This window comes from Mesoplodon densirostris, chromosome 18 (assembly GCF_025265405.1).
Source record: "Mesoplodon densirostris isolate mMesDen1 chromosome 18, mMesDen1 primary haplotype, whole genome shotgun sequence".
NCBI classification, from domain to species: domain Eukaryota; kingdom Metazoa; phylum Chordata; class Mammalia; order Artiodactyla; family Ziphiidae; genus Mesoplodon; species Mesoplodon densirostris.
Window position 1 is genome coordinate 12054599 of NC_082678.1, and position 24440 is coordinate 12079038.

At 37.9% G+C, this 24440-nt stretch overlaps 1 protein-coding gene across 1 annotated transcript in view; it reads right to left on the reverse strand.

The window, feature by feature from the left end:
* Positions 1-7748: 7748 nt before the first annotated feature.
* SMURF2 (SMAD specific E3 ubiquitin protein ligase 2) overlaps positions 7749-24440 on the reverse strand; it is a 131050-nt gene continuing 114358 nt past the window's right edge. Inside the window, exons 11-19 of the mRNA XM_060080366.1 lie at positions 22372-22564; positions 21210-21313; positions 18591-18705; positions 16626-16804; positions 15599-15736; positions 12274-12394; positions 9992-10193; positions 8659-8734; positions 7749-8323 (exon numbers count right to left, since the gene is read on the reverse strand). Of these exons, the coding sequence (XP_059936349.1) occupies positions 8224-8323; positions 8659-8734; positions 9992-10193; positions 12274-12394; positions 15599-15736; positions 16626-16804; positions 18591-18705; positions 21210-21313; positions 22372-22564 (1228 nt within the window). The 3' untranslated portion in view covers positions 7749-8223. The remainder of the gene's footprint in view (positions 8324-8658; positions 8735-9991; positions 10194-12273; positions 12395-15598; positions 15737-16625; positions 16805-18590; positions 18706-21209; positions 21314-22371; positions 22565-24440) is intronic.

A 24440-nucleotide genomic window follows, 5' to 3' on the forward strand; every position in this document is an offset into this window, starting at 1 on the left:
AGAGAAAAATGATAAAGAACTTCTAGATAGAAAGATGTACACACTAGGGACTTCCCTGGTGGCACAGTGGTTAAGAATCCACCTGCCAGTGCAGGGTACACAGGTTCGATCCCTGGTCCGGGAAGATCCCGGAAGATCCCACATGCCGCAGAGCAACTAAGCCCGTATGCCACAACTACTGAGCCCGCACTCTAGAGCCCACGAACCACAACTACTGAAGCCTGTGCACCTAGAGCCTGTGCTCCACCACAAGAGAAGCCACTGCAGTGAGAAGCCCGCGCACTGTAACAAAGAGTAGCCCCTGCTTGCCGCAACTAGAGAAAGCCCATGCGCAGCAACGAAGACCCAACGCAGCCAAAAATAAATTTTAAAAAAATACACTATATCCTTGGGTAAAATGAGCAAATCTTTAAAAAGCTCTGGTATGAATGGGTATCATATATATAATGCAGTATAATCAATACAATGTAGAAAAGGTCTGGAAGAACAGTCCCCAAATGTAATAGTAGTTGTAACTCTGGTAGAGTATATAAACTTTCACTCTGCTTAATATACTATTTGAATTTGTTATAAAGGCATCATTACACTTGTCTTAATTTTTAAAAAAATGTTTCAGGAGGACTCTTCTGCTAGCTCTTTACCAAACTAATTAACTGGGAATAACCAAAAAGAATAAGTGAGGGAATTTACCAGGAAAGGGATGGGACTGCCAAGCAAAGGTCAAAGAATAGGAGAGGAAACAAAAATAAAAGATGCCAATGCATTTTTGAAAAATAGAAAACAAATGAAGTGGTAACTAACTCAGCAAGTGGAGGGGTGTTGCTATCCAAGTACCAGTGGAGAGAGGATTGTATGTGAATCCAGTTTGCCCAGAAGAACCCAGGAAAAGCACATCATAGTCATGCATTTGAAAAGTTATTTAAAACTATAACTTAACTATAACTGTATAGGGTGGGGGTGGAGGTGTTACAGAATGAGGTGGTTGGCGTGAGAACTAAATCTTTAAATACCCCCCTACCCCACCCCCCAAAAAAGATTCTAAAATTAATGAAGTGCGCTATTAACCATATCATTTAGAAATGCGGGAATACCAGAAGAGCTGACAGAAAGTTTAGGAATAGTAGCTTCTGGAAAGCAAGACTAGGGATGAGGGGAAAGGGTGATGAAGAGTCACCCTCCCCCAGTTTTAATGATATAATTGATATATACCTTAAACGTACACAGTTTTGTATATCAATGATTTGATAAATGTACATGAAATGATTCAAGTTTAGTTAACATCTGTTACCTCACACAGATTTTTTTTAACTTGTAATGAGAACTATGGGTTTTTTTTAAACTATGTATGTCTAGCTGTGTGTATGCATTACTATATCACGTGGGGCACTGGAGAAATTACCTGCCTCTCCTATAAAATGTAAGAAGGAAAAGAGAACTTGTGTTGAGGTAAGCCAGGAGAATAGAGCCTTTAGTGAGGGAACTAAGGGTGTAGGGGAAATTTATTCACAATGGAAAGAGGCATCACATTGAAAAATGGTTAGGGAGAGTCTGCAATGGGAGAAAGAGACAGGCAGGGCAGACAGAAGATGATGTCATTAAGAGAAATGGTATAAAGAAGGAATCCAAAATTGGGGTTTAAGCTGCATCTTATAATCTATTAGATCCCAAATCCAGACATGCTGAAAACATGTTTTATCTGGCATTTCAAGCCATTTGAACCATTATCCAGAATTTGACTGATGTGACCAGTTTCTTATCTTAAAAAAAAACATTAAATTTGAACTGCATTTAAAACTTTGTCCCCTGAAGAACAAAGCTGGAGGCAAGAGGCTCCCTGGTTTCGAACTATATTACAAAGCTGTAGTACTCAAAACAGCATGGTATTGGCAAAAATACACATAAATTAATGGGACAGAACAGAGAGTCCAAAATAAACCCACGAATATATCATCAATTAATGACAAGTGAGCCAAGAATATACAACAGGGAAAGGACAGTCTCTTTAATAAATACTGTTGGGAAAACTGAACAGCCACATGCAAAAGAATGATGCTGGACCACTGTCTTAACCATACACAAATAATTAACTCAGAATGGATTAAGACTTTAAATCCTGGAACCATAAAACTCCTAGAAGAAAAAGGCGGTAAGCTCACTGACATCAGTCCTGGCAATGATTCTTTTTGGATTTGACACCAAAAGCAAAAATCAACAAGTGGGACTACATCAAACCAAAAAGCTTCTGCACAGCAAAGCAAACCATCAACAAAATGAAAAGGCAACCACTGAATGGGGGAAAATATTTGCAAATCAGACATCTGATAAGGGGTTAATATCCAAAATACATAAAGCACACATACAACTCAACAGCAAACAATCTAATTATAAAATGGGCAGAGGAACCGAATAGATGTTTTTCCAAAGAAGATATACTGAGGGTCAACGGGTACATGAAAAGGTGCTCAACAACACTAATCATGAGGGAAATGCAAAACAAAACCACAAATCAAAATCACATGAGAGATCATCTCATAACCGTTTGGCTGGCTGTTACCAAAAAGAAGTGTTGACAAATATGTAGAGAAAAGGGAACCCTGGTGCACTGTTGGTGGGAATATAAATTGGTGCAGCCACTGTGGAGGTTCCTCAAGAAATTAAAAACAGACCTAACATATGACTCAGCAATTTCACTTCTGGGTATTTATCTGAAGAAAATGAAAACACTGACTGGAAAAGCTGTCTGCACCCCCATGTTCACTGAAGCATTATATACAATAGCCAAGATACAGAAACAACCTAAAAGTCCCCCGATGAATGAATGGATAAAGAAAATGTGGTGTATGTACACACAATGAAATATTATTCAGCTATTTTTTTTAAAAGAAATCTTGTCATTTGCAACACGATTGACCTTGAGGGCATTATACTAAGTAAAATAAGACCAACACCATATGATCTCTTATATGTGGAATTTAAAACAACAAAAACAAACCCACGCCCCAAAACCGAGCTCGTAGATACAGAGAACAGACTGGTGGTTGCCAGAGATGGGGAATGGGCGAAATGGGTGAAGAGAGGCCAAAAGGTATAAACTTTCAAATATAAAATAGGTCATAGAGATGTAATATGTACAGCATGGTGAGTACAGCTAACAATGTATTGCATATTTGAAAGTTGCTAAGACAGATCTTAAAAGTTCTCATCACAAGGAAAAAAATAATTTTATGACTGTGTGTGGTGATGGATGTTAGACTAATTGTGATCATTTCACAAATATCAAATCATGGTGTAATACCTGAAACATAGAACGTGGTATGTCAGTGGTACCTCAGTTAAAAAGCAAAACTTTGTCCTTCTGGTGTCGATGGTTCTCCACCTTCTTGCCATGCCGGCATCGTCTTTGGGAGGAGTGAGTGGTCTCAAAGGTTGAGTGTGATGTGCTCTCCATCTTTACTTTCCTGGGCAGAAAATCAAAAGACTTCATAAACACTTAAGTCAGCAGGAGGAAAACCTTGGATGGAGCTTACCCACCCCACAGGCTGCTACAGTTGCCTCTCCACCTCCTTTGCTTATGAAACACTGTAAGAGAGAAGGGGGGTTTACAGCTCAGACTATTTTGATAACCTAGATAAAACCAGCCCAAATATCCACAAAAGGTATGCTAGGATCTGAGACGTCATGGGGAAAGGGGGATGGGGGAACAAACCAACTGTTTTAAAAACCAAGTCTGGGATTTGAAGCCTTGCTTAGGTGAGGTATTTAATCCTGTGCTCCCGTCATGACCAACTTCTTTGCTGTACACAAACTGAGTTCTGAGTACCTCAGTTTGCACTTCAGCGTCTACCGAGATACGCTAGAAGCACTAGTTTGAAAGTTCAGTTTTTTAACAACCATCCAAAGCTAATCCCTAAAGCTAGTACAGAGCCGGACACATAGTAGGAGCACAGCAGATATTTGCTGAGTGGACAAAGAACAAGTCACATTTAGGGCATATACCTTTTAATGAAATATAACTTTAAAAAATCTGATTTGTCTAGTTTTCTAAGAATATTAACATAGGGATTTCACCCTTTTTCTGTATAATTACTTCTACTCAGTTCTGCTATGCATATACTACCATAAGCATTTGGGATATAAAGTACAAATAAATGCAGTGGGTGCGAAGGTTAACCTTCATTATAATGAAAGGACAAACCTTTAAGGTCACCACAGAGCAGAAAAATGTCACATATTGCTCAAACTTTTGGATAATTTATAGATAATACTAAATCCTTAATGTACTAAAAATTTATAAATTTTAGATCACAACCAATTGTAAACTGGCAATGGGAGGCAAAGCAAAAAAAAATACATTGCAAAAGGATGTAAAAAATGGACCCCATGCCTACTTTTGGAACTTTAATACACCACTGCTTCCACTGCATCTCCCAGACATTCCTTTCTGTATGGCCTATGGTGTGGAGAGACTTACACGGACTATTCTTGATGAAAAAACATCGTATCCAGTTCTTTTTCCACCCACATATTTAGCTAGACTTTAATCCACTGTATTTATAGAATTGTGAATCATGACCCAAGAAGTCACAGCTTCTTGGAAGAATATAACTGATCTCTGCATTTCATTTTGAGGATTTTACTGCTCAACACCAAGGTAGCAAATGAGGCCCCGGTCATAGCACTGCCCTCCAGAGCCTGTGACAGTTGTTACAGGCCATTTGCCCACCAAGAGCCACTGCCAACCTAAGGATGTGCCATGGCAGGAGAACACAAGCACCTTCCCTGCTCAACCTGGAGACAGAAAACGAGCCCTGAGCCCTCTGAGGCTCTACCATGTGACAAAGGCATCAACCAAGGAAGGCCCATGAATCTTAAACTTCACACTTTATGGCTCGCATGCTGTCACTCTTCATAGACCCAATCAAATTTCTCCAAAACAATTCATTATAAACTCAATATTCTTTAAAAGCTTTGATGCTGTGACAGTGCAAACAGCATTCATTTTATTGCTCAACTTCGGCATGGGCACATACATAGTTAATTCTTAAAAACCATTTATACAGATGTTATTGATAAAGCTCATGTAACAACTGAGTGAAAATACAAAGAATATCAAAGCTAAAACACTCTGTAATAAATACAAATACAATGAAAATGATAAAACTTTGTTTTTAAAGTCAGTTTGAGAGAAGGAAGAATATTACATTAAGTGAACTAATTACATCTAGGAAACAAAACAACTCAGCATTTGGTACAATCATCATCCTAATGTAAGTACATTAAATACTACAAATGGCACCCATTGACTGTGCTGCAGCCTAAAGACAGAAGCAGAAGGAGCTGCTCTATCAAACTGTAAAGATGTCTGGAACAATCTCTAACTCCCATCAATGCAATCAGCTCGATGCACCAGAAGTTCAAGCAGACTTAGTGTTGTAAAATAAAGCAAATTACCTTGTATTTAAAAGAAAGGAAACTTGTGCTCTGGAGTGTAATTACAAGGAAAAAATAAAAGACTTGGTAAAAACAAAACCCATTCAGGGCAACAAACTATGTGCAAAACAAAATGTACATTATACACAGCACTATTTAAAAACTCTTTACACCAAAGAAGTAAGACCCTCAGAAACAAAACTCACCTCTGTATTGCATATGAGCTCTACAAAGTAACCATTGTTCATAATTAAGTATTCATGATGGAAAGGCAATGTATGGAAACATGATATCACAAATCTGAAATAAAACTAGAAGAAGGATTAGAAAAAACCCAGCTAAGAGGGACATGTGGAAATAAATATTCACATTACACATGAGGTGCAAGTCCAAGGTTCAATGATACATTGGCACGTTTTGTTTGCTTAGCACCTATCTGGAAGTGATCAGGTAACATAACTTTGAAAATGAAATCTAAATCATCCTGTTCTTACAAATTATGTTGGTGATACCATAGACTGTAAGGGAGGGTAATTTATTTCTTTTAAAGCTCTATTAAGTCATTATTATAAAATTAAGAAGGCACTCAAAAAGCGATGGTATTTGCCTGCTCTATATTGTACATTAGTATGAGAGCAGCATTTCCTTATTACTGCATCCGTCAGTTACGATTTCTCTAAAGTGTTCATCTTGTACTTACTATTACTGAAAGATTATAATAGGCACAGTTAACACTGCGCTAGTGCTTTCATATAAGAGAGAGATGGACCTGCAACCAATAACGTACTATCGTGAAAGCTGAAAACTACTGATGACCAAACAGTATGTTTTAAGATGTTCTTCGGTGCTACTAAGAATGCAGTAGGAAAACAAAGTGGGAAGAAAAAGGTCAGCATAAGCACGTCGCCACTACACAGTTAGGACTGTAACCAGCTTGTGTGGCTGCAAATTTGGCTGAATGAAATAAATTTGAATACTTAGAAACGACAGGAGTAGTTCTCAACTTTTTTTTAAGCAGCAAATTTTCCACCTCTTTTATTCTACCCATCCCCCCACCCCTCCTAGCCCCCATGAAAGCTTATGTGGAATTCCAATGTATATAAAAGAGAAAAATCGGAGCTGCTCTGGGTAAAGAGGGGTGGGGAGTTAGAGGCCCCTGCTCAAGTACCAGCTACGTTTCTTCTCCCTCTCTCTTTGTCCCTCCTCTCTTAACCATTACTTCTGAGGCACCTCTGAGGAGCCCCTTGGCTCCAAGAACACAGACTGAAAACCAATCCATCAAACGAAAGAACACAAGGGGCTTATTCACTTGATAATTAAGCTGCAAAATTTAAACAAAGCTATCTCATCAAAATTGCTATTCTTGATTTCACAACAGTGTAAAAAAAATAGTGCAGATTTCTGATACTTGAATTTAAAAATCCACCCATGATTTCAGATTTTTCCAATCTCTCACTCCAGAATTGTGGTTGCGTTCTGGATCATGCAACATGCCACACACCTTGGAAGCTAAATATGGATATTTCAAAATCAAATGCTGATCTTCAACACCAAGCGAACTGGGATTCCCTTACCTCCAAAATCACTCTTCAGACGAAAAGTACTGTCTGCGATAGAGTCAGAATCGCTTGTTTCTTAGTAATCACATCCCTGCCCCACCACCCCACTTCATTTTGTTAGGTAAAAGCAGGGTTTTCTAAGCTTGCTAAATAATCTTTAGAGCAAAATTTTTCCTTTTCATAATTTTATCTGATTAAAATCTGAGCAGCTAAACACAGAGATTCAGGATGGTTTACTTGATAGAAACTTACCATAATTAAAATGTAATATAAGTTAGGTGCACTTGTCACAGGAGACTTTGGTTTACAGAAATAGTATATATATCAAAGATAAGCTGACCCAATAAAAGAATGAAAATCCCATCCCATCCACATGATCTGAGTAGCTATAAAAATGCAGTATTTCCATTTAAGATGCAAAGTAAATCCAAAATACCCGATCATATTCATTCAAGATAAAAAATTAAGATTTTTTTTTAAAGTCTCTTAAAAACAGGGAGCCCCTGAATGCATCTTATTGTAGCAAATAAGCTACTAAGTTCAGAATAAATGGTTGCATTAAGAATTTGACAACCAAAATTATATAGCTGTATTCCATGGAATTCATGCTTGAAAAATATAAAAAAAGACTCACTTAGGCTAGGTTGAAACATATAATGCTTTTAAAATATAATGCTTTGCTATAGAAAAATGTAATTAAACATGTAAATGGCTTAATTTTTTAAAGATTCTTTTATAGCCAATTGTTTACAAAGGTAGAATAATTCAAAATAATTTTATTTTTTTTTTACAAAGAGCAAGTACAGGAGCTGTTCAAAATCATGTATTCAACCAAAATGAAATGTGACTTGTACCGACTGCTGAAGTTGTCTTGATGTTTGATAGAGTTGAAATCTGTGAAGCGATTTGAATAGATTACCTTTTATAAAAATAGTAGTAGTCTTTAAGTGTAGAATACTGCCTAACTCTGGAAATGTAGGAAAAGTCAGCATTCTTTAGGTTCAAGATATTAATTTTAAATAGCAGCTGAATGTGGCCTCATGGCAAACCATAAAGACCTTTTTTTCCTTGAAAAGGAATTTCAGAATTGTCCTTTCCCCTCACAGTATCCTAAAAAAATTTTTTTTAAAAAGGGGGGTGCATTTTCCTGTATGTCAGCGTTCCTTGAAACTCTGCTGAAAGGAGGCTGTCAGTCAGGGGTATAAATAGAGTCCTGGGTAAATCCTTTAAGTTGTCATTCCACAGCAAATCCACATGTTTCTTCAATGGCTGTTAGCAGCTTTTCATATAACTTTTCATAGCTTTCATAGGGCGGAATGTCTATTCGATTGAAGCTGTAAATAAGCAAATTAGATTTTACACAGTTCATTCAAAACAGGTCAACTGGCCTAGCAAGTGTATACTAATTAGTTTACCCTAATACAGCCACATTACTCTTTGTGTCACATAGAAAATGACAAGAAAAAGGTTATATTTCTCTCAAGTAGAAATTATTGCTTTGGGGTTTTCCTACCAATTTCTGGATAATCTTAATTCACTTAAAAGGAATGATAAGCAACTCTTTTAAGGGCCCATTTAGTAATAAGAACAACAAACGAAATGTCAAATCTGTTTGGAACTAACAGCTACGTACATGGAATGAGTGAAAAAAGCTACAGAAATAACTTACCAAGTGTGGGCTTTTGGCAGGTTGTTAGTGCAGGCATCAATCTGGTGTATGGTAAAGAGTCGTGGGCCTGCAGCACCTGCAAAGGAAGCAAATGTGGGTCAGACCACTGTGGGTGCACGTATTAGTCTCCAGAATCTCAGGATAAAACTGGTTTATAAACCACAGGGTCGAGGGATAGGAGGGTACTAGTGACTCCATATAAGCTGCCAAAGGGCAGCAGGAAAAGAGTCTGGGTTTTAAAAGCTGGAATTGACCTTGGATAAGGCTGGATTCCTTAATCTGCTACCATTTCAATTTGAGAAAAAGTTCAGGGTTGAAATCCTTTGCCAACTTCTATCTTCTACAGAAAATCAGTGTCCCAAAAAAGAAGTAAATGGGCAAATCCAAGACCCAGTACATATATACACATTCAAAAAGATGACAACCTAATGCAAATTTAAGTTTCACAACTCAAACTTCACTGAGAGCAAAAGATTAGCAGTCTGTAGAATAAATTTCAGGTAACATAAGGCACCCCATACAAATGTTTGTAGAAATACAACTTGACTTTATTCATCTGGGTAGTCTGATAATGATGAGTTCTCCAAATAGGGAATGCAAGCATGACTAAAGTATGCTTTCCAATGGATTTCTGATATATGGACTGTGGGCAACACTGTTGAATTATGTACCAGTCTTGCTTCGTATACCCTCAGTCATCACCAGCAGCAGCAGTTTTAAAAATAAAGAGCTTCAGAGGTAAAGGAAGCAACTGCTACCCAGTGAGGCAACACAATCACAAGCAATATACCAACTCCTCCCAAAATTAAACAGCTATTCCATGGACAACAATTCTTAAGAATGGAATATGGCAGTAAAATGGTCTGATGCCATTGCATTAATTAAAGTGCTCGGACCAAACAAATGACTTCCACGACTCATGCTGCCTCCTTCTATTAAAAGAATAAAAAAGTAGAGGGGAGAGGCATCCCAAGTGGGTAAATGTTTGCCAGGCTGAGATGTGAACATGGAAGCAGACAGACTTCCCCTACAGGAATGTGCAACAGAAGGTAAAAGCAAGGTGACCAGAAAAGAAAAGGCAGAGCATCAACACATACGGTCTCTAACATGCGGCGCTCACTACAATCACAGAGAACCCAGCAGAAAAGGCTCTTGGGAGGGAACAAAGGAAAGGAAGGAGAAGAAGGTATCAGGACATGAGAGTTACAGATAAGAACTAGAGTGAAAAGAGAGTATGTAAGCACATGTTTGTACACCATCTATGTACACCAAATACTGACCCCCTGCCCCCAGTTATTAGAGGCCACATCGCCTGTCCCTCTGGCTTTCTTACCTTGTAAAGCTTTGAAGCCCTGCAGAGGGACTCGGGATGAGCCTGTCACAAACTGCAGTAACCGTGCTCGTCGTTCTTCATCAAAAAACTCCACAGCCTTCCAAAACCACTTGACGACATTGCTGTCTGGTGTACAGTGTTTTAACCGGGTGTTTACCTTCCAGTCATTAACATCTATCTTTCCAAGTCCACAAATAATGAGCTGTTAAAGTATTGCACAAATAATGAGCCAATGGAAACCCAACCTAAGCCAAAAATTCCTTAAAATAGAACTGTAGATTTGCAGTGTTGGCTTTCATATGGTGTTCTTAATCGAGGGTAGACATGAGAACCATCTGGAAAGTTTTTCAGAATATACACACTAGGTCCTATGCTCAGAGATTTTAATTCTGTGAATCTGGGGTGAATTAGGATCCGTATTTTTTAAAAGTTCCATGAGTACCTACTCACTGCAGGTCCCCTACCCAGCATCTGAGAACCACCACTGTGATGGACATAAGATGAAAAGTTCCATAACTTCACAGAATTCTAAAAAAAATTTTTAATGGACAGAAACTAGACTCGGAGTAAATACAGTTTATATGTGCCTTCCTTAAGACTTGTATCTATTATTCGGGTTTCAACACTTATTAGCTTTGGGATTCTGGGCAGTTCAGTTCACTTCCCTTGGCCACAGTCTCCTCTGCTGTAATATGGCAGTAACATCTGTTTCGTTACATCCTGCGAAAGCAACCAACACAAGAACTCAACAGCACAGGAACTCAAGAAGTTGTGTTGAATAAGTGATACAATCTGCTTAAAGTTGGACCAAAGTATGAAATATATGAATGCATTGATAATAGAGCTCTGCTTGGCATCCTGATGCAGGCTCAGTATAGATGAGGTATATCAAAATCACTTTGATATTATTAATACTCACACCTCCCTAGGGTCCAAGACTGACTCATCCTACTGATGTGTTTATAACACTGAATTATGACAGTGTGTAGTGTAAAACATAATGTAACCTGCAAATCCTATATTTCATAATTATATTAACCTAGTCTAACACTAAAATTAATTATATACATATATTTTTGTAAAAAGCCTAACTTCATTAGCAGTACAAAGTATATAATAAACCCTAACGTTACTGAATAAAACCTGCAACAGAGCTTCTGTAGCGTCTGAAAAAGTGACTGGCCACTGCCACACTAACAGGTAGCAGGTGTCCAAGCAGGGTTACAGAAGTACCCATGACCACAGATGATACCTCCCTAAGTTCTTTTCTTTAGAGGAGTGGTAATTTTAAAGCCAAATTCCTTATTCATTGTATGAACAGATAAAAATGCATCGTATTTCAACTTTACTGCCATTCCTGCTATGTTTTCTTCCTCCTTCTGACTACTTCCTTCTGGTCATTTCACTACAGAATAGTCCAATCAAAAAAGGAATGGGGACGGTAGTGAGTCAAGCCAATCTTTTTAAACTTGTTTGCTAACAGGTCTGTTAACAGATTTAGTTAGAAAGGATGCTGAAGTTAATGAATAAAAAATCATGTTTTAAATTATGTATCGACTTCAAATATTTATGCTATCCCTAGCCACTAATTAAATTTGGAACCTCAGGTAAAATAAAACCTCATTGTTTTTTCAAAGTAGTTCAGTAGAAACTGAGATGCATTTGTTAAAAGGTCTTAATTATAACACCAACCCTATGGTGCTTTAAGGACTAGTTTTAGAATAAAAAATGGTTAACTGTTTATTATAGTTACTATTAGTAACGAATGTTTCCAAGGAGACTGAGGTTGTTGAGACAGAGTTTAACCTAAGTGTTTCAATTATTTCCTCTGTTTTTGTCTATCAACCTGCTTTCTTACAAAGCTTAATGTAAATCCAATTAAGCCTAGGCTTTTATTCCAAATAAATGTCAGTATGGTGGAGACCAATTAATAAAGCTTTATTTAACTAAATCAATACCCACTTAACTAGGGAATAGAAAACAACACTGGAAGAATGTACATAGAAGACATGAAATCTATTAAACGCATGAACGGAAAATATGGAAAAATAAATTAAGAATAGTCACAATATAAGAGAGACTGGTTACTTGTAGAATTTCCAAAACATGAAAGGCTTTTCCAAAAGCAGGAAAGACTTTTCCTGTGAATTAGAATTCTCACAGCATCACATCATAAAATTTCAAAAGCACCAGAAATACAGCTTTCGTCTAAAACTAAGTAACAGAAAATTCCCAAACTTTCTTTGTTATACTAGATGATGTCATGACATTAATACACTGACCTCTAACTCCTTCTCATCAAATGTCTTCAGCAGATGCTGTGGAATTACTTCATTAAATCCTTTCTGCAGGGCCAGGAATTGTGCCTCAATTCCTCGTAAAAATCTCCAGTTCACATAGAGTCTGGAAACATCGGACAGGGGTTTCATATGATCAAATACATTCAGGTTTGGTAATTATTATGAATCTCTAGTACTTTAGCAACATTGCACTTTACAAGCATCTAGCGTTAAGAATTTAGCCTAAAATCTAAAAGAATCTCAGATTACTGAAAGTATAGACGGATCCTGAGCTGTGAGGCAGTTCACCATAAATTACAAAGCGGTAAAACCTTCCACTAACAAAAGCAGCATCAATACAGCAACTCTTCACATCAGAAAAAGGCCTATTAAACTGGAAGTTGGCTAGACAGTAGATGAGTCTGAAGTTACAATTAGAATGAAATGTCTCTCAACTTCTAGCATGCACGCCGATAACCAGAAAGAACCCATTCAACCAAAAATGACTCTCTTTCTGGTTTCACTTGAAAATATAATCTGAATGTGTTGGGTGTTTTCTTTATATTTTGTGGGTTGTATATGGGGGAAGAAGAGGTAAAGAGAATCCCCATATCCAAAATGAGAAGAAACAGTAAAAGCCAATAGCAAGCACTTTTTGACTAAATACTCATTTTTCCCTATAAGCTTTAAAAGCCCTGGAAGATGTAATTTTAGCAACAAATGTACACTAAACTACATCTCTTGCGTAGCTCTACTTACGCCTTTGACTTGGACTTATAATTTATACATGAATTGTTTTTTTTTTAATCTATCTTCCCAGGAAAACCTCTCCATCTCACAAATCTCAGAACTACTCATACTCCCAATCTGCCAGTATTTCCTTTTCCAAACTTGGAAAAATAGTTCTCTACTTTAAGAAATAAGTTACTTAATATTAATGACATCCTTTGGGGGACCTCATTGTTTGTTTGTTTAAGGGGACAGCAAAACTGCACACCTGTAGAAGTTTTTGTCATTTTTAAAATTTCAAACCTATTTTTTTTAACTCTTTATTTATTTATTTTTGGCTGTGTTGGGTCTTCGTTGCTGTGCGCAGTCTTTCTCTAGCTGTGGTGAGCAGGGGCTACTCTTCATTGCAATGCGCAGGCTTCTCATTGCAGTGGCTTCTCTTGTTGCGGAGCACGGGCTCTAGGCATGTGGGCTTCAGTAGTTGCAGCATGCGGGCTCAGTAGTTGTGGCTCACGGGCTCTAGAGCACAGGCTCAGTAGTTGTGGCACGTGGGCTTAGTTGCTCCGCAGCATGTGGGATCTTCCTGGACCAGGGCTCGAACCCATGTCCCCCGCATTGGCAGGCGGATTCTTAACCACTGCACCACCAGGAAAGTCCCTCAAAACTGTATTTGGTAAGGGAAAATTACGGTGTGCTATAAACATGACTGAATCCTGGAAACTGAGCAGCCCACACTAGGTCCTGGAAGTGAGACACTACTGAAATTCAGGAAATTCCCATTCATTCTTCTTTATTGTTTTATTTTTATTTTTTTGGGGCTGTGTTGCACAACACGGGGGATCTTAGTTCCCTGACCAGGGATCGAACCCCAAACCTGCACCCCCTGCAGTGGAACTGCAGAGTCCCAACCACTGGACCACCGGGGAAGTCCCTCATTCTTCTTTTTTTAATTAGAAATATAATACATGTATGTTATTAAAAGAAAAATTATATTTAAAAAATCAAATATTAATGGGGCTTCCCTGGTGGTCCAGTGGTTAAGACTCCACGCTCCCACTGCAGGGGACACGGGTTCAATCCCTGGTCAGGGAACTAAGATCCTGCATGCCGCATGGTGCGGCCTCAAAAAAAAAAAAAAAAACAATAAATGTGGAGACAGAGTAAAACCTGACAGTCCACTCTTCTGTCCTCTTTCCCTCTCCACTGCCAGGCCCGTCACCTTGACTCCCTCACCCTGGGCAAACATTTTATTTGGTAAGTGGCCTTCCTGAACATCTTCTGAGTATAAAACAGTAAGGACTTTGTTCCTTCTAAGACTTGCCTTTTAAATGACAGCTTATGCAAAGTCTATCTTTCTTTAAATACCCACATAATATTCTGTTTAATGTATTTAATCATCCATTCTCTTTCTAAAAACATTTTAGCAGTTTTCAATTTTTTTACAAGTAGTATTTAGTTAAACATCCTTATTCATATTTCTTTAATCACATATGTGTTTCCAAAGAATAGATTCCTAAAAATGGAGCTGCATATGTGTTTTCATTTTGGTAGCTGTTATCAAATTGTTTTCCAAAAAAGCTATACCAATATTCACAATCTATGAGACTGATGGGCCTCATCTATAAACTAGAACATTTTAGCCAATAAGACCTGGGGACATATTCTGTACAAAAAAGTATAGCATGAATGTTTCTGTGTATATATGGTGAAGTTCAAACTCCTAAATTTGATTATCATAGTTTAATGTTTAGAAGAACTTTAGATACCATGAACCAAATGCTCTAACTCAACACTTCTAAATTCCTCAATCAACAGGTGATTTCATAAAACTTAAAGAACATTTTCTTGTATTTCTTTTATAAGAAATATATATATTTCTCATATAAATCCACAATGTGCTTATTTATAAATAGGATAAGTCCTAGTAATACAGCACAAAAGTGCTTCTGTACAGCTAGCTGTGGTAGCTACACTACACATGACCCCACGAACCGTGTTTCCTGGTATGTGTGCCTTTGTACAGCCCCTCCTCCACACCAAACCTGGGCTGGCATGTGACTCACTTTAACCAAAAGAATACAGCAGAGGTGATGTTGGCCAGTTCCAGGATTAGGCCTTAAAAAGATCCAACAACTGCTTTTGTGCCACGCCGTAAGAAGTCTGGCTATTGTGCTAGAGAGAGAGGCCATGGTGAGAGTGAGGGGCCTCTGATACCACATGGGGATAACCAAAGAGCCCTGCCAACAGTGAGAACTAAGCCCCAGATGGTGACCCAGTGTGCATTCCAGCTAGCCCCCAGCCATTCGAGCCACCCTCGGTGAGGCATCAGATATGTGAGTGAAGAGGCCTTCTTAACATTTCCATCCCAGCTGACACCACATGGAGAAGAAGTGTGCTGTCCCTGTTGTCCTCGATATAAATTACTGACCCATGGGATTGTGAGAAATAATAAAATGGTGGTTGTTTTTAAGCCACTAAATTCTGCAGAAGCCTATTTCGTAGCAATAAGTAACACTACCTAAACACATAAATGTTTTTCTGTACCGCCATTCTAGAACATTAAAACAAGTCTCCGGCTTAAGAACACAGAAGTGTTTACCTGACATACTCTTTTTTATTTTCTTCAGTAACAGGGATACTCTTGCCATTTGGTTTAAGTTCATGTTGAATAATTTCACCATAGGCATTATGTTCGACGCAGAAGGTATGGTCCAAAACACCTGTGATATCATTCTCACTAGGAAGGGAAGACAGGGAGAGACACTTCATTGGAAAATCTAAAATACAGATATTATAGATGTATTAATTGGTGAGACAAATAAAACTAAGGTAGTTTTATGACATGCACACATAGGGTTAGATTCCTTTTACTAGTTCTTATGCCACCATACCTCCTAGTTTTGGGGCAGAAAAGTCAAAGAGCTTTAACCTTCATAAACACCAGGAACATTTTCCTTCCTGAGTAATGAGAAAGCCCTGGAAAGCTGGGGTTTACACAGGGAAAACTCAGTTATGTTTGGCTTTCAGGTAAGAAGCCCTACTTGAGTCTGGGTAACCCAAGTGACTAAACACCTGAGTAGCCCCACTGAGAAAGCTACTAGTGTACTTGGTAAAAATAACCATGGCCAGTGTATCTTCACAAACGAATGACACCCCCCAAAACAGAACTGATTCTTACAAATACCCTTTTTTTTTTTTTTTTTTTGCGGTACATGGGCCTCTCACTGTTGTGGCCTCTCCCGTTGTGGAGCACAGGCTCCGGACGCGCAGGCTCAGCGGCCACGGCTCACGGGCCCAGCCGCTCCGCGGCATGTGGGATCTTCCCAGAGTGGGGCACAAACCCATGTACCCTGCGTCGGCAGGCGGACTCTCAACCACTGCGCCACCAGGGAAGCCCCACAAATACCCTTTTTAAAGTATGTTTTCAACAGCCACCACTTAAGCAGGAGTATCTTATTCTAACACATGCAAGATGGAAACAACTTGCATCGTGTTGAGGAAATCATTATGTATAAGTACTTTTAAAAATCATTTTTTATATTTCAAAAAAAGTACATCCATTTTGAAACATGTATCTTTTTTAAAAGCTCAGATTCTAACTATAACAAACAAGACTCAATACATACAGTATCCACACTAAACTGTTATGAAGATCTGGATCAACTAACTCCATGTCATCCAAGGTAATGGACTTCCCAAGCAACTGTTTATAAAAAGGCAATGTGAAACCACCATCAATATAATGTCCATGAAACACAGCCATTCCCATTATTCGTCCAACGAAGTGGAAGTATGATAAATGTTCCTGAAATTGAAAAGAGTTTATATAAATACTCAAGGTAGATACTATCCAGGGAATTTTTTAATAAAAATTAAATATTTAAGCAATGGTAATTTTTTAAACAGTAAGTATCAACTTATACTCTAATTTATAACTATCTAAATGGAATAGGTTATCCTATCGAAGCCCAACAATCATTAGGGAGAGTCTCTATAGGGCATGCTTAAGATACTATACTTTGCTATAAAATATTACAGCAGAGCCAATGCCCCTCTCAAAGGGTAGTCACTCTGTAAAGTTTATCCTCAGAAATTAAGTCCAAACTACAGTCCCTCTGCAGCCTCATTAAATCACCTGCAGATCCTGTTCTCTTCCTCTCCTCCCATCTCCTCCTAAGCCGCTTATAATCCTGGTTCTGTCATGGGAAAAAAAGCTTTCAATTCTATACCTCCCTCTTCCTTTGACCTAACCAGAAACTGAACTTCAAAACATCATAGATTTAAAAGGACAGATTTCATGTCTAACTTGGACTAGAGTCCTGATTCTGCCAGTTACTAGCTATGTACACTTGGGCAAATTACTTAGCCCCTGTGGAACTAATTCTCCATACCTGGAAAAATGATGGTAATAATAGTATCTAAAAAGGGTCTCTGTGAGTAGTAAAATGAGGTGATGAAGCCCAAGGCACTGGACCTGGCATATGGTAAATGCTCAACAAACGTGAGCTATCATTACTACAGTGGCAGTAATGAGCTCTCCAAGCAGAACCTTCACCTAAAAACCTTCCCTTTATAAAGAATACCCTGCAATGAATCTAACATGCCTACCATGTTTAGACAGATTTGGTCTTCCAGGATATACTGTTTTATTAGTTGGATGTTTGTATTTTCAACTTCTTTTACTTCTTTATTTAATAACCTTTAAGCTAATCTTTAAGCCTCCCTTTTATCTTTAAAAATAGTTTTTTTCTTTTTAAAAAGCAATACCTGTTCACTACAAAATATTTAGAAAATACAGACAAGAAAAAAAATGCCCATAGTCTAACACCCAGAGAGAACCACTACCAGTATTGTAGAGCCTTTCAATGTTTACACATATACATGTTTACCAAAATTTGCTTCATATCATTATTCTGTAATCTTCTTTTCACTTAATATATTACAAATACCATCTTTACATGTTATTAACTATTATCCCACAACATCATTTTAGTGGCTGTATAATATAACCTTGTATGGCAAGATAACAGAACTAATATAAAAACAATAACAGCTGTTAACTCTTGTTGAGTGCTTAATAATATGTAATAGGGTTAATAATGTATAGCACTGTGCTAAATACTTAATGTGCAGGGTCTCATTTAACTGTCACAACCCTTCTCTCAGGTCCAAACTATATTCATTATTATTAGCAATGATAAAATTGAGGCTTAAGTCAATGAAGGTCACAAAGCTAGTTAGTAAGGGGACCAGGATATGAACTCATGTCTTTCTAATTCCAGAGTCTATGCTCTTAACCATGTCATTCTGCTTCATGTCATAGTTTAATCAACACCCTCTTAATGGACAGCAATGTTGTTTCCACTTGGGGCTACTACAAACAGTGATGCAGGAAACCTCCCTGTGCCCGAACTGTTACACATATCCCCGATCATTTACTTGAGAACATTTTCTAAAAGAGGACTTGCCAAGTCCAAGGATGTGACTTGGACAAAGACAGTAATCCTACGTCATAAACTACACTGACATTTAAAGATAAAAAACATGGTAGGTCATAACTTAATTTGTATCATTATAACCACCAATCATACCGGATTAACTGCAGAATCCGGATTGATCTGCAATGTATAGATATCATCTCTTGAATACTGGAAGAGGCCGTAGTAAGGATTCAGCATTTCATGTGACAAGAGATACAACCACTCCCTAAAAAACAAGATATGCCAAAGGAATGTTTTGTTAGTGAATACATCTTTACTAAGATACGCTATTAATCATGTAAGCAAGAAGTTTTTAATAAAACAAAGCACTAACTGGTTATACAAAATCACATTAGAAAAGTCTACCATGCCCCCAAAGCAAATGAAAATTCTTATTTTACTGAAGTCACTTCTTACTCAATTTTGGGTAATTTTATGACATTTTAACATCAGAGAATCTAAGGATAATATCCAGAAGTACCAACTACTCATTAGGTGCTGCAGCCCAGTGGTCTGTTACTTTTAATTGTTAAACAAATTTGTAATTCATAATAAGTATAAAATAAAGGGAAGAATATGGTATTATTTCAAAACATCCATGTGGTCCATCTATACCACCCTGGTCCTCTCCAATCATGGCAGATTTATACTAGTTTATACAGATATATAACATTAATTTACTCTTACTTTTGGACAAGGGTATGTTTTATTGTTGATATTGTTTTAGTAAGAAAATTTCATTATCCATCCCCATTATCTTTTTTGTGTAAACCCTAAAATACACCATGATAAAAATGTAAGTGGTGAGAAACTGCAAGGCATTTGGTATAGGTGGGAACACAAGGGCAAGCCTGCATTTTCTGGGTATGTTCCATACCACTTCTTGGTTTCAAGCATACAACGGTGTTTTTAAAACCTTTTAAACAGTACTATCAACTTAAGCTGATTAAATCATTTATATTTTTCAAAGTATGAAAGACAACTTGTTATTCATCTTGGTGAAACTGAAATACAATGACTAGTCTAGGCTTTAAGGAGATATCATTCTAGTCTCAACTCCTGTCATTCCTCAGCTAGGAAAGGCACATAAATGATATATTCTTATATTATGGATTAAACAGATGGAATAATATATTTTTAGGAAATGCAGTGAAACACTATTAAAGTAGTTAAAGGAAAATATTTCAAAGTCCTATCATTTGACGGAGTCTAAATCAAATCACTACGTTTAATATTGGGTTGGCCAAAAAGTTCATTCAAATGAACTTTTTGGCCAACACAGTACTTGAAAACTCAAGAGATTAAAAAGTGAGGTCTCCACATAAGCAACCTTCCCACTTAATGTGTCCTGTATGTTTTTTATGCATGTATGTGTTTTATGTTTTTTTTTGTTTGTTTGTTTTTTGTGGTACTCGGGCCTCTCACTGTTGCGGCCTCTCCCATTGTGGAGCACAGGCTCCGGAGGCGCAGGCTCAGCGGCCATGGCTCACGGGCCCAGCCGCTCCGTGGCATGTGGGATCTTCCCAGACCGGGGCACGAACCCATGTCCCCTGCATCGGCAGGTGGACTCTGTGCCACCAGGGAAGCCCCATATATGTGTTTTTTAAAAGAAAGTCCAACTTTTGTTTTGTTTTACTAAGTATTTAGAACATGCATAAAAGCAAAACTCTACTTTTGGGTTCTACTATGGGGTAAAGATCAGAAAAAGCCGTTCACTGCCACATCCCATTTAGTCGCCCAAACCTCCAAAAGTAGTGAGGTTAAGAAATAAACAACAAAAAACTAACTACTTATTTGGCCTATACATATAATTATAGCATTTAGATTCCATCAGCAGATAATTAACAAGTTTTCCCAACAAGCATTCAAAATCTACTTATGAGTAAATCATAAGCATTCCACAGAAACTATCAAGCCTTAAGTATGATGTACAAGTGATAAATGCTAAAAATCCAAACTAAAGAAACTATCCATTTGCAGGTAAAAAGGTCACAGAATGAAAGTATGTCTACAGGTGAAAGCAAGTAATGCCAAATAACGATTATGGGGCTTGGTGGAAACACAAATTTAATTTAGGCTGGATTTAGATTAAGGGAAGCTGAATTATCATAACGGTCCTTAAAATGTTTTAATACAGAAGCTATGTTTCTGCTACACTTACATAAAGTGAATTCTCACACCTGGAAAAAAAAATACTTGATGTTTCAATGTAGCAGAAACGTTATAGCTTCTGTACTGAAATATTCTAAGGACCACTTATGATATACACACATACTTACAGACACAAACATTCCTTTAACAAGGTTAAAAAGCATGGCAGTGTAAGCAAAGGGAAACAGTATTCAGTTTAGAATACGTCATTAAAATCTCAAGATTGTTACTGACAATGTAAAGCAGAGGGAATAACATGTACTGAAGGAGAGAAATGGAGAAAAGATCGGGCCTGCAGACCCCACCAACAGTCCATATAGGGTTGCAGCTAGTTTTCAGAGAAAGTCTCATTGGACTACATGATCCATTCGGGAGTTCACAAACACCCTTCTGGTAGCAGTACTATCCTAACCTAATTATGAATGTATCTACTAGGGTACCCTCTGTATTGCAAACATGAGGGAATATTATGCTAGAAAATAAATATCAATGAGAAAGTCACACCACAGGGAGTATCTTAAATTTGTAAATATAATATATAAGGATCCATATGTCATTTACTGGTGAGCAAGGCTTTACCTGGCAACCCCTCCGTAGTCAAGCCCTTCTTCTCCACGAAATTTTATCATTAATCGCTTCCAGAGATCTTTCGGTCTCATTTTCATGACTTGTCGATATGATTCCTGAAAAAATGTTTAATATACTATTATTACTAGGTGCTTTTAACCTGTTACTTAAACTCTCCCTCCATTCCACCTACAAAACATGTTTATTTAAATAAGGTAGAATTTGTTCAACAATCAAATCAATGGATAAACTCCAAGTGTTTGAAACCTCATGGAACTTCTGAAAACAAAATGGATATAGCTTAATACTGTACTACTGAAACCAATTCCTTTGATAAATATTATATTAAAAGCCTACTAAATGCAAAGCTCCATATTTAAGTCCAACGAACCACAGCAATGATTCCACTCACATTAAAAAACAGAATCTGATAGAAGTACCACTTCTTTTAAAGTTAGTTGACCTAATTCTAGGCCACAGACACCAGTAGAAAGTAAAGGTAAGAAAAAGAAAGTTTCAAAGAACATTAAAAAATCATTAATGTGATCTTCACTAAACAGACAACTTTCTATTAATTTAAAAATACAAATGACTGACTACAAACAAGGTCAGAATGGTCCTGAGAGAAAAAAGTTCATCCTTTGGGAGAGGGATTATAAAGTTCCCAAACATCTTTTGCCCCACAACACTCTAATAAGAGGGAAACCCCTGCCTTGGACCTCTGCCATTTATTATGTAACAACTTTGAAGTTGCTATTAAAGCTATAAATCCAAAGATAAAAGGATATACTAGAAAGAAAGATTTTCAATAAATTAAGGAAGTAGTTCAACAGTAATGATTTTTTGATTTAAGAGTCCCTAACCTCTTAGAAGAATTAGAAAATAAGGGATGGATAGTATCTGTGGTCTTTTAAAATTCATTAACAAATAAGTATCTGCAACTGCAAGGACCAAGCTGCCCCAATCAGAACATCTCACACTTCATCCCATTTAAATGTTTACCTTATGTATTAAATCTCTCCAATATTATTGCCCTTATTCCCACAACTAAAAAGGACATTAATGAAAATTCTCCCATTCTAAAGAGATATGAGTCCCCCAAAATATACTTGGAAAACAGAGTACATCACTGAATTAATTTTTCTCTACTTTAAAACAAGACTTGCAAGTTTACCTCAAAAATCTCTTCCCTGGAAACCTCAATGCGGCAATGGCCAGCCTGAGGCTGTTGCTGGGAAAGTTCTTGCCGCAAAATTTTTAGTTTCTGAACCAGGTCTCGTTTGTACCGTGGAACTGTCAGACACTCTGTGTCATCAGGGCACAACGATACCACCTGCTGTTGCTGGTCTTTCAATTGGTTCTGCCGACTAAAAGTAAACAAATATTATTGAAGTATTTTAAACAAGAGAGATTGCAATTACACATTTAAAATAGCATCCTATGCTAAACCAAGTCTACCTATAGCATTTCTAGGCCTTATTATATTCTTAGCTTGACATTTTTGACAACAATAAACTAGCTCCAAAGTTTACTTCTTGGAACTTACGGAAGTGGATAACAGAGTTTTATTCAAAAAACTTTTATACAGCTGCTGAGAACAACTTTCTCAAATACCGTTTCCATTTTCTTCTACGTAGTTTACCATCTCTCCCTTTAAAATTCAGGCATAGGCCAAACCCTGTGCCTGTTATCTAGAGTCTGTCTCTCTGGAAGAGACAGTTTGAACTGGCAGCTTGGCAGGGACCCCTTCTCCTATGCACGCTACAGTCTAGACCACAAGAATGTGGGAGGTCACAGCAAGTTACTGGCACAGAGAAATGAGCACTTTACAAACAAGTCTAAACGCTTTATAAAGTGTCTACTTTTCTTTCTTTTCTTTCGGCCACGCTGCACAGCATGCGGGATCTTAGTTCCCCGACCAGGGATTGAAGCCGTGCCCCATGCAATGGAAGTGTGGAGTCTTAACCACTGGACCACCAGGGAAGTCCCTACTTGTCTTTTTATTGTGGTAAAATATACGTAGCGGGCCTCCCTGGTGGCGCAGTGGTTAAGAGTCCGCCTGCCGATGCAGGGGATACGGGTTCGTGCCCCGGTCTGGGAGGATCCCATGTGCCGCGGAGCGGCTGGGCCCGTGAGCCATGGCCGCTGGGCCTGCGCATCCGGAGCCTGTGTTCGCAGCGGGAGAGGCCACAACAGTGAGAGGCCCGCATACAGCAAAAAGAAAAAATATATATATATATACGTAGCATAAAATTTACCATTTAACCATTTTTAAGTATTATAGTCAGTGGCATTCAGTACAATCACATTTTCTGTTGTGCTAAAGTGACTTCTAACTGCACATATATGGTTTACCACAAATACACTAAAATAATCTCCCAAGTACAGCAGAAATATAATAATAATTTTAAAGGCACATTGCCTAGAGATATTTTTATTCTCCTGGCAAAAATAATATAAGTTGCATCTAAGAATTTTTAAAAAGAATCTTACGCTATAATGAACTAGTTAATTCCAATAAACCATCAGGAAATAAAAAGTCAGATAATTCACTATCGATATCTATGCAAACATTGAGTGACTCAGTTGGAATATAATTTTTTTTTTTTTTTTGGCTGCATTGGGTCTCTGTTGCTGCGCACAAGGCTTTCTCTAGTTGTGGCGAGCGGGGACTACTCTTTGCCACCGCACGCAGGCTTCTCATTGCAGTGGCTTCTCTTGTTGTGGAGCACAGGCTTTAGGCGCGCAGGCTTCAGTAGTTGTGGCATGCGGGCTCTAGAGCGCAGGCTCAGTAGTTGTGGCACACAGGCTTAGTTACTCCGTGGCATGTGGGGTCCTCCTGGACCAGGGCTCAAACCCGTGTCCCCTGCATTGGCAGGTGGACCCTCAACCACTGCGCTACTAGGGAAGTCCCTGGAATTTAATTTTACACACAACAGACACAAGAGTACAATCTCCTAACCTAAAGATAAAGGGCAATGGTAGCTATGAGAAAATAAACAAAAATAACTTTCAGTTCTCTAACAAATCACCCAAACTTACTTTACGTTCAGTGATTCTTATGTACCAGGCCAAATTTTATACCTAGAACGTGTAACTATCCAGAGAAAATGCAGCTTTGATGAAAATTACAAATCACCATTTACTACTCTCATAAAACATTGTAATAAAGGTGTTTTTTAATACACACACATATATAAATCAAAACAGAATATATTAAAAATACTCTCTAAACAACTGTAT